Source organism: Anoplophora glabripennis, unplaced genomic scaffold (genome assembly GCF_000390285.2).
Source record: "Anoplophora glabripennis isolate ALB-LARVAE unplaced genomic scaffold, Agla_2.0 scaffold170, whole genome shotgun sequence".
Classification (NCBI taxonomy): domain Eukaryota; kingdom Metazoa; phylum Arthropoda; class Insecta; order Coleoptera; family Cerambycidae; genus Anoplophora; species Anoplophora glabripennis.
The window spans coordinates 317,574-328,712 of NW_019416299.1; the positions used below are offsets into that span (position 1 = coordinate 317,574).

General features: G+C 31.9%; 2 protein-coding genes across 3 annotated transcripts; one reads left to right on the plus strand and one right to left on the minus strand.

The window, feature by feature from the left end:
* Nucleotides 1-557: 557 nt before the first annotated feature.
* Nucleotides 558-5,051, minus strand: LOC108903981 (DNA fragmentation factor subunit beta). The gene is made up of 3 exons (XM_018706345.1): nucleotides 4,958-5,051; nucleotides 3,987-4,425; nucleotides 558-1,516 (listed from the first exon to the last, which is right to left on the minus strand). Exons 2-3 carry the CDS (start codon nucleotides 4,417-4,419, stop codon nucleotides 894-896), a joined length of 1,056 nt encoding a protein of 351 aa, XP_018561861.1. The 5' UTR covers nucleotides 4,420-4,425; nucleotides 4,958-5,051; the 3' UTR covers nucleotides 558-893.
* A 1,633-nt stretch (nucleotides 5,052-6,684) lies between these two features.
* On the plus strand, nucleotides 6,685-7,856 carry LOC108903982 (thymidylate kinase). Of its 2 annotated transcripts, none has more exons than XM_018706347.1 (3): nucleotides 6,685-6,776; nucleotides 7,051-7,391; nucleotides 7,460-7,856. In XM_018706347.1, exons 1-3 carry the CDS (start codon nucleotides 6,769-6,771, stop codon nucleotides 7,786-7,788), a joined length of 678 nt encoding a protein of 225 aa, XP_018561863.1. In that variant the 5' UTR covers nucleotides 6,685-6,768; the 3' UTR covers nucleotides 7,789-7,856. The 2 variants fall into 2 exon arrangements, with proteins under 2 accessions (XP_018561863.1, XP_018561864.1); XM_018706348.2 differs by lacking the exon at nucleotides 6,685-6,776 and adding an exon at nucleotides 6,911-6,993.
* The last annotated feature ends 3,283 nt before the right edge of the window (nucleotides 7,857-11,139 follow it).

Here is an 11,139-nt window from a genome sequence, read left to right on the forward strand (position 1 = left end):
CCATTTTGACTACAACTTTGTCTAATAATGACAAAAGATCTTTCTAGTAAAATTATTAACTAAATTATTCCAAAAAATTATTTATGTTATGTAATTTACTAAATTTTCAAGAATTATAACAAACCTGTTTTACATTTGCCATTTTTTAATCCAACTCAAAAAATTGTCAGTTCGCCAATTATAGGGCTTACTAATTGGTAGATTACTTTGCCAGTAGGTACAAAATAATGTTTTATATCAGTAGGCTATTAGTAACAATGACATTGAAGATGACCTACACCAGTAGGTACAAGGTACCACTTTGTGCCAGTAGGCATAGAGTAACGTTGCTTACGATAGGTCTGTTCCAACAAGAGTCAGGGATTGGTTCCGAACCGTTTGAAATGTTTGGCCAGCTAAGTTCTAAATGTGTCTTCAGTGAATATATCGCAAGAACTAGTTGGATGCACATTTCTGACGGTTTGGAACCAATCCCTGACTCTTGTTGGAACAGACCTGATATGACATTCTTGTGTGTATAATATTTTTACTGTGCAATTAACAATTTGTATTTTGTACTTTATTTCAAATCTATATATGAAAAGAGGTAACTTAGCAACAAATATGAATACAATACTGTGCAACCAATTTGTTGTGTTTTAAATTATTCGTCATATAACTTGACCGATTTATTGAGTTAAAGAATTGGTAAATGTTAAACAGGTTTTAGAAACTTCAACATATTGTTTAACCGTCGGGAAAAAGAGAAACTTCCAAACCGTTGGCACGGAAAGACAGCACTAATCCCGTAACGAATAGAACCCTGATTATATCCGAAACAGTTGAGCATATCCGAGAAAGAAAACCGTTCCCGCAACTACACTATTACGGCACGTCGAAGAACAGACAACGAATTACAAGAGATAAGGTCCCGCCTTGAGGGACGAATGGGCCCCCTTGTCGTGGCACACAATATGCACGAGCTTCAGATTGCCGGTGGTGAACAGATCGTTATACATACCCTTCACGTCCAAGCTAACCCTACCGCTACCTAAAACGCTATCACTATCGATATCTTTATAAACTTTACCGTTCTTAGTAACAGCGATATCACAAGCTCGAAGCGCAGCGCAAATCGCGGGCACGACGCTGCGCGTCCTCTCCCTGCAGTGATCCAGGTTCCACGTTTGGAAAATGATCCTGGCCTCCCGACTTGTATAAGGATTGATCCGGTGGGGGGGCTCGTACAGGCAGACGTCCTTGTCCCACCTGCCTTCGCAGGTGAAGCGTCCCGACGAGTCGCAAATGCATTTCATGTTCTCGTCTCCAAGGTGCCGCGCCCTGTCGAAATAACACCCGTGATATTTATTTAGTTTTAACCTGTCGCGCAATTCGTTTAGCAAGGACTGCAGTTGAGCCTGCGGCAAGCCTTTAGTTCTCAACAGCTCCTCCTTGGTTTTGTAGAAATACGTTCGGATGCGGTCCTGTGCCCTCCGAAACATGTATTCCTCTTTGGTTTTTGAGGTGGTGTCGAGGCCTGCATCATTTAAAGCTAGTTTATTCTCGTGCGGCGCTTCGGGGGAACGGTCTGAGCCCTCACAATGATTTTACTCTTGCCAATGAGGTTTCTAATAAATGTCTAAACTTTTCGGTCGCCTACGTTTTGTACCCAGTTGTTTATAAAGCAACTGGGCGTTATACAGGGTGTTTTCTAAGTCTATATCATAACTTTATGAGGTTGTTTACTGTAATTATTTATACTAAAAAGATAATCTAGGAAAATTTCAGAAATTCCTATTAAAAAATTGAACATGATTCTTTTAACTTTCAAATGATAGTTTTATTTAAAAATAAAACAGTATTTTATTTGTTTTTTAACCAATTTGTACTTTTGTTTTATTAATATTTGTTAGAAAATACATTTTTCTTTAGATTTGCTGCCACAAAATTTGCATCAAATATGGAGCACTAACTTATGGTTCTTCTAATGATATTGGCTTGTCCGAATACCATATAAAGGAAATCTAGTTCTATATGAAAATTTTTTATTTAAGGGAAAATGATTAAACCTCACTCATGCATTTCTCTTATTTATTTGAGTGGTACTTGAGCGATTAATTATTAATGTGGGTATTTAAGTGCATACATTTTTGCCAACGGTTCCCATCGATATAAAATCAGCAAATATTATTTCTTTGGTCAAATTATTAAGAATTTAGTTAATATTTACTCTATTAATAATGTTGATAAAGTTGTACTCAAATAAAAAAAATAAATAAGGAGCCCAAGTTAAAAATAAAAACACAAACATTAAAAATAAATGAAAAAAATAAAAAACTTACATTTTTCGATTTATTTTAATAAGTATTTTATTTCGATTTTTAATCAAAATAAATGAACAGTTAAAATTTAGTCAAAATGCATGTACTATTTTCAATTTTGATCTATAAAAATAACATTATTTTGTTCTAAACTAAAGAATTACCAACAAAAAACCTTTTTTTCCTCTAAAATTACACAAAAAATGTTTCCACAAAGTGTCAACTTTTAACCAGTCTATACATACAGGGTGTCCCAAAATATGTGGGCAATAACTCGGATTTATACAGGGAACGTTAAAATAACATGACAAGTTCCTATAAAAAATTTCCCTAGAGGGCCTCCCTATAGAGGCCCTTAAAGGACGCCCCTGGAAATCGATTTTTTTTAATAACTTTAAATACTTTGTGTAATTAATTATTTCTTGAAAAAATAAATGTAGCATTTTTTTAGATAGGTACAAAAAGAATGCAAATTTCATCAGTTTATTTCTCTTTAAAGATGTAAGAAAAATCATCAATCATTAAACAAAAAAAAGTTTTTTCTCTAAAACATTTTATCAATATCAACCAAGACTGCCTTATTTTAGTTTAAGGTTCAAGCTATCTAAAAATATTATTTTTGTGCTTTATTGTAAAGCGTGTAAAAAAAATTGACACTCCAAGAGATCTCGGGAACTATTAAATATACCGAAAACAAAATGGCACAGAATTTAGTATGTACTTAGTACCATTCCACTGAAATAGTCCAATTAAATAGGTCTTTAAATCGCAATTTTGGTCAACCTGCCTGAATTTTTTATATAAGTTAGTTTGAGGTACATAATAACAATAAATGACAGTAATTTCTTTTCAACAAGAGCTAGAAAAAAAAGTTTCTTATAAAAGTTGCAGAGCATAAAATTCTACATAAAAATGGTCAATTGACTTTCTCTTGCCATTCGATTGATTATTTAAAATAATGAAAAGCTGCTTTCGAAATTTTGTTTTACGACAAAGATAAAAAATTAAGTTCGCTTTGTGAAATTGTTATAACTTTATTAAAAATTAAAAAATCTATTTTTCAATTTCTCTGAAAAGACATTTTTTAGAATAGATTGAAAAATAAAATTATAAAATTCAATCATTTTCTGCTTGTTATGATTTTTTCAATTTCTAAAATCATCCCTTAAAGGCCCATTTAATTGGACTAAAAAGAAATACTTCCTCTTCGGTTTAACTTCATAAAAAAAATAAAAAAATAAAAATTGCATTTAGTACATTTAGTTGAAAAATTTTGTTTTTTTCTCCTACAGAAAAAAATTTTTAACCATTCCTCGTAACTTTTTGTTTTTTTTTTTATTGGCATAGTTAATCTGTTTTTTTTTAACAAATATTTTGGAGAAAATAATTTTTTCATACAGATGTCATACTGGATCGTCTCAAATAGAAACAAATGTTGTAATTTCAAACAAATTAAACGACATTTAAAGATTCAGACAAAAATTTTTTAATTGGTCTACAAATAACGAGGTCTCTGTTTCACACCAGAGGATTTAGATGCAATGAAACAACCTCCTCAAATTATGACACAGACTTAACGAAACGTGTACAGGGTGTTGGAAAATTCAGTTCACATTAGGACGAAATTATACCAACATTTCATGGAATTTTCGGACACCCTGTATAAGTCAACAAGCGAAAACCCACCTTCGAACCACTCGGGGTGTTCAGTCTTCATGCTGAGCTTCGCCTTCTCTCCATCGATCCCCTTGAGGACTTCGGCCAGCTTAAACACCTTATTCTTCATCTTCTCCGTGAAAAACTCCTGGACCTTCTCGCCCGCAGTCAGATACTCGTCGTTGACCTCCCTTATGGTCTTGTAGAGGATCTCGGCGTCGGTTTTCGCCTTTTCCCCCTTCTTCACCCAGATGAGCAAAGTTTGGGGTGGCAGCGTCTGGAAATATTCCTCGTTTTCTATCACGACGCCGTCCGGTGTCTGGAAATCCAGCTGGCCTGGGGAGAATTTCAGTTTGAACTTGTCGATTGTTTTCTTTTTTAGTTCCTCGAAATTCTTCACGGCTATGCCGACGCGCGTCTTTCTTTCCGCGTCGGTTACTTTGAAGCCCTTCGTCGTGGTCATGTTACACTGAAAAATTGATGAAAATGACGTGAGGTAAGTGTCCCAAAAATAGACAGGGCGATTCGAAAATATATAGCCAAGATAAAATCCAATCTTTGCTAAACTACAGTAATATGTAAATTTAAATTTAAATTTTTAAATTAAAATATATACTTTTTATTTTAGCACCTGCATATTTAAAAATAAATAATATGTCGATATTAGGGCTCAATTTGTCTATATTTTTAGTTACATTAGAAAAAAAATGTCAAAATCAAGTTTGAACCATCTGCTTCATTTTTTCCATTATAAAATGACTAATATATATTTTTTTATTTAGAAATTTTCACCGCCTTTTATATTTTAAGTAATATTCTAACAATAAGCACATAAACTTTAAAAAGTAACAAAGAATTGCTTGATTTTCATAATTTCTACCACTGCCTACTCCAAATAAGCACCTATCAATATAGCGACAAAGGATCTGGGTCAAAATCAATGCAACAGTCGTAAAACAAGAAAGTGCGTATTACAAATCCTATAAAAATATTAAAATCACCTGAAATATTGTCGGTAGGGTGTCTGCCTAAGCGAATCTAGGAACTGTGGTTCTGCAGAGACGCAACCAACTCGACGTGAACGTAGGAACTGGGTTTTGATGGTTGCGTAGTGCATTTAAATGCATGCCGCTATCCGAAAAAGTGCAAAGCAACTAGGCCAATGTCAGTGTCAGGTGAATTTCCCTTTCTCCTGGGTTTCCGGTTCCGACAAACCGGCGCAGGCTTGTCAGAATGGGATCAATAACGAGCAAAACGAGGAACGGGTAGACGAGAGACCGAAATTACAGGAAGTTACCGTGTCAACAAGTGCCTCTCTCGAAAAGATATAATTATGCCATCTTCCGTCACCAAGATCCTACAGTCGTAAATGTATTTAATATAATAATTATTTCATAAAATTGAGGAGAAAGAATGTAGAAAATGTTATCAGATAATTATACTAAATACTACGATTAATAAAAATAATTATATGCATCGCTGATATAGGCAACCTTGAATACTCCAAAAACGTAAAGCCCAGTTTATACATCATTCACACATATAGTCTATTCTTTATTTCATACACTAAAACTGATTTAAAATACAAATTGCACATACAGTTACTGATAGTACAATAATTTAAACCCGTGTCAAGCTATCAAGTTTCTTTCATCAAAATTGTTGGAATATGCCATTTTTACGTCACAAGGAATTTTATAAAAAAAACTTCATTGTATGTAAATTGAAAATGGGTAGAAAACAAAATATTCGAAAAAATAAACTTTTTCCTTACAATAATTTTTATTTGCATTACTTGCAATAGAATCACAACAAAATGTTTAAAAATTTAGAAAAAGGTTATGTGCAATACATATAAAAATTGATAAATTATCTTAAAAATCAGTAATTATTCATATGAAAATGCAAATAGAGGCAAACACCAACTATTTATAGAAAAAAACCGATGTTTACGAAAATACAGTGTCTGATAATTAAAAATATTCCATTATAACTTTTATATGTATATGACAAATTCAAAGGGTACAATATAAGAAAAAAAAATTCTAAAAAGCTTCATCATATTAATGTGAACCAGCAGGTGTAGATACATTGGTATGGTCTAATTGTGTTACAAATTTAAAAAAAACTTGTAATTCCAATTTTTTTATTTATAGAAGAGTAAAATTTAAAATTATAGTGGAGGTTAGGCTAGGTTGAGTTACCAAAAGCGACTACATAATTTGACAAAATCTCATCTACTCTCAAATAAGACAGGGATTGAAATGAAAAATTAATATTAAAAAAAATTATACATACCATATACAGCGAAAAAAAGGACACGGATTAACTCAACCTAACCTCTAACTTCTAATAAGAAATTTATTGAATAAAAAAATAAGAAATATTAAAAAAGGCAGTTTCATTACATATTGATTCAAATCAAGGCAGCAATTTAAAGAAAAAACTGATTTAAAAAAGTAACCATTAATTTATTAGACCCTAAATATATTTCTGACGATACCTATAATGAAATTAATCATTTCTCTATCTCCGTGGAACCAAACATAATCCTCAAATAGGACTTTCATATTTTTTGTATTGTAAGTTTTTCCTAAGAGGCGTCTAAATTTTTTTTTAATAAGAATCTTTTATAAACTTGCAATTATTACATTTTTTCGTGAATGCATAATACTCATGAACTTTGTGTAAGACTAGCTTTAGCAACTAAATCGTTTTGTTTACTACACAAGATGTGTGCGGTTTGTGTCTTTTTGATGATAGAAGTACATTCACATAAATTAATAGTATTTTTTTTTTAATAAAAGTGAATATGCATCGGTAAATAATTATTTTTTACATACCTGTCTTTTTATAATCTTAAAATTATGAAAAGTCTTGTACTTCGTGTCAACTCTTTGTTTACTGTCACTTTGTCTTTATTGTATATAGTAGTGCCATCTGGTGCATTGTCAAGAAAATGCCTAATTCCAACCTCTATTTTTACTTTTCGCGCGATTTTTCATTTGTACGTCAGCTCATTAATAAATTAATCAAGGTGTGATTTGTCCTGTAATTGTGTGATTTCTGCGATAATCATTAATTTTCGTTGAAGGATAATGGGTCCCATCAAACGAGGAGCTCTCATAGTTGTAGAAGGTGTTGACAGATCAGGAAAATCTACACAATGCAAACAACTTGTGCAATCTTTAGAAAACCTCGATATCAAAGCCAGATTGTTGAGTTTTCCGGATAGATCCACACAAACGGGAAAATTAATCGACGAATATTTAAGAAATAAAGAATGTAAACTCAACGACCACGCCATACATTTGCTTTTTTCTGCAAACCGATGGGAGAACGTAGAGAAAATGAAGTCATGGCTCAACGATGGTATTACATTGATTGTGGACAGATATTCGTACTCTGGAATTGCTTTTTCTGCAGTAAAAAAAAGTAAGTCTGTACTCTTATTTGCATTTTTAAAGAATAAGTAAAGTCTAATGTTTATGGTTCTCATATAGACATGGACCTAGATTGGTGTAAACATCCCGAGGACGGGCTTCCGAAGCCCGACCTGGTTTTTCTGCTGATGTTGAGCCAAGAGGAGATGATGATGAGGCCGGGATTTGGTAAGGAGCGTTACGAGAACCTTACGGTACAGGCGGAAGTCGCCGATATGTATAAGAGGTTGAGCGAAGAAGATAATAATTGGACGGTGGTTGACGCTGCGAGAAATGTGGATGATGTCCACAGTGAGCTGTTGGGGAAGTGTCTGAAAGTAATCGCGGAAGCCAAAACCGCTTCCCTTGGTAGCCTGAGGTTTTGCAGCAATAAAAAAGTTCTGTCTTGATAAACGAGTGAATTAAGTGTAAATAGAGGATTTCTAATTTAACTTTAATTATATATTATTTCTGCAAAGCAATTGTGTTTAATTTCTAAATAGTAATAACAATCGTTGAGCTGTATACTATACAAGGTGTTTCCTAAGTATGGTCCGTAATTTCATGTCGCAATTTCTTATGGTATTCAAAGGAAAAACGTTCCTATAAACATGTGGCTGGAAAAGCTTAGATTTCGAGATACAGGGTGTTGTAAATTAAAAAAAATATGTTAATTTTTTAAATAAACTTGAAACAGTCAATGTTAGGTTCTTAAAATTTGGCAGTTATTGTACGTTGGTAGAGACCTGAATTTTTAGTATAACGACAATTTTATTCTGCCGCCAGTGGCGTGGTTAGGCGTGAGTCAGTTGACGTTTCCGTCATAAATTGTAGAATGCCCATGGATTTTTAAAGATATTTATTAATTTCGTACCAGCCTAACATTTTACAACAAAAGAGGTGTCTTGAAATTTTTGCCTAATGTTAACCCATTCTTAGAAAAAAAACTTATTTAATTCAACGGCAACAAAAATAGGTAATATGCTATGCCTTTTTTGTTGTCTTATTTACTTGTTTGGTACCGAGATAGTTGGCATTTTGCTAGTTATAAGTTGTCAATCAAATCTCCTGTGAACTATAACGGTCTTGAATATTCCAAAACTGCATTCAGTCCCTCTCTAGCTAGACTAGTTTTTGAGATTTTTAATTTGGTTTCTAGACGGAAATGTTAGGCAACCAAACTTACACTGCTAACAATAATACGTATAAGTTACAGGATCTTGGCGACTGCAAATGTTAGGCAACTAAATTTACAATATAATATTTACATATATATACATTACATTATTATAATACAAAAAAAAGGTTAAGACAAAACAGCCTTTAAATGAGTACTTTCATTTTCTGACAATTTTCATGGACCATCGATTTTCTCAAAAACGGCCCTGACCAATCTAAAACTGCAGTTAGGTTCTCTCTAACGTCTTCAATTTTCGACATTTTCCATTTTTCTTCAGGAGCGGACGGAGGCATTTGCGCAAAAAACGACCAGCACAGCGTCTTTAGCGACCCCAGATGCATTAAGAGGGGAATAAAGATATTTTCTGAAAACAGACCTTCACCCAAGCATAGTCTTTTCAAAAACTACACTATTTTCTGAGAAAATTATATGTGGCCTATATAGATAAGGTATTGAGTTGAGCTAGGAGTTGACATATTTTTTATTGCAAAATAATTTGTATTATTGAAGTTATGGATAAATAAAGTATAATAACAAATTGAAATTTTATGTCATAGATCTTTATTATAATTTTATATCTCCTTCGTACAGATTTGACGAACTGACCTGCAAAATATTAGACTGAATTATGCAGTATTACCAGCAATGTATAGATTTTTGAGAAATTATTTCTTTGGCAGCCATTTATTTAAATGTCATTAGTAGAGATACGCACCAAAGAGAACAGAACAACAAATATGAATGTTTGGAGCTTCTAGTCCAGATGGAGCCAGTATCAAAACCAATGAAATTTTTTGGCTTATAGAAAACTGTAAAACATTTTAATTTTTGACTTCGTTTCGCCGTGACTGAATATATATCGCAGTCACAAAATGCTCTCATATTTGAAAAATAAAATATATGACGGAACTAAGGAAATACGTCTAGGTCTAGGTTTGTCAAATAGATCATCATATATCATAGTATGTTACCATATCAGTAAGAAATACTTAAAGTAATAAATAAATAATAAATACAGCCCTACCATACCTAGGTTTGTTTTCTGAAAAAGAAATTAACTTGGAAGAGCATAATGAACAGTAGATAATTGCGCCCGGGCACAATAAAGAGATGCCGACTTTTAGTTTTTATACGGTTTCAACTATCTTCGTAAACACCATACCTATATAGGCATATATTGTTTTCTGAAAAATAAATTATTTTTTTGGAAGAACAATAATGAATATTAAATAATGTTTGAAATTCTATGCTTTTCTGTGTGGTTTTTTGTTTGACACCTTATGTGCAGGGGTTGATTTATTAATTTTTTTTTTCGTTCAGATGCGGCTAAATTTTCAATAAAATTGATGTTAATAGCATTATATAATTATCTTTTAACAAATAATCAAATAAAAATAGAAATATTCTCTTTCTAGTAAATAAAAAAGCAATAATAATAATAATACATTCCTTTATTTATCCATATAAAACTACAGAATTTTTATACATAGTTTTAATGTAAGTAAGTTAAAATTAGTATTTAACAAAAAACTTAATTTATACAGTAGTAAAATTTTACAATTTTTTTAAATTTTAGCCAAATACAGATTGTTGATTGTGGATTGGTGCTTATGGAAAGAGAAGAAAAGGGTAAATCTTTATGAATTTAATTGCAATAGGTACTGGACTATGCTTTTACACTTGACCCAACGCAGTAACTTCACGCCATATGCAACATGCAACAAAAAATGTATATGCAGTACAATGTAATTATTTTTTGTCTATATGAAGGTGCATAACGGTGACCATATCTTTTTTCAGAAAAAATGTACAAAATTTAGAGAAATAAAACGTAAATGCAAAAATATTTTACAATTGCAAAATATATCTTTTTATTATCTGAATGCACAGTGGGTCAACGTTTAAGTAAAAGTGCCAAAAGAAATTAACTGAGAACAATATATTCGTTTAAAAACAGTAAAAAAATAAAAAGCTTTGATATTGCACAAATAGTTAGCTTTGATAGTCCTTAATATGCGATTAAAATTTCAGACCGATTCATCCAATAGTTTTTGAAAATTCTAAATGTTTATCCCAGAGGCATTATTTTTGCAATAACTTGACACGCAAAAATACCAAGATATTTTAATTCTGCGGGTGTCATATAAAACAGAAACACTTCTTTTATTGGAAGAAATAATTTTATTGCAAAAAAATTGTTTTTTACCACTGCAAAAACATAACACAAAAACACTGTAATTTTAGTCTTATAAACAACTAGAATAAATTTGTTGCCAGTATATTTAGAGAGATTATTTTTCCATATTCGTAAAACTGGAACTGAAACTTTACACAAATTAAAAAAAAGAAAAAGTTGCTCTAACTTAATTTGGGGCTAAGTTAGACACTTAAAAAAAAATCACAGCTACTTTGTTTATAACAATTAAGTATTAAGTATGTAAGATATGTAAATTAATTATTCCTATGACTTCCTGAAAAAAACTTAAATATTGACATTTTGAAATGTTTGAATGTTTAAACAAATNTTTAGCCAAATACAGATTGTTGATTGTGGATTGGTGCTTATGGAAAGAGAAGAAAA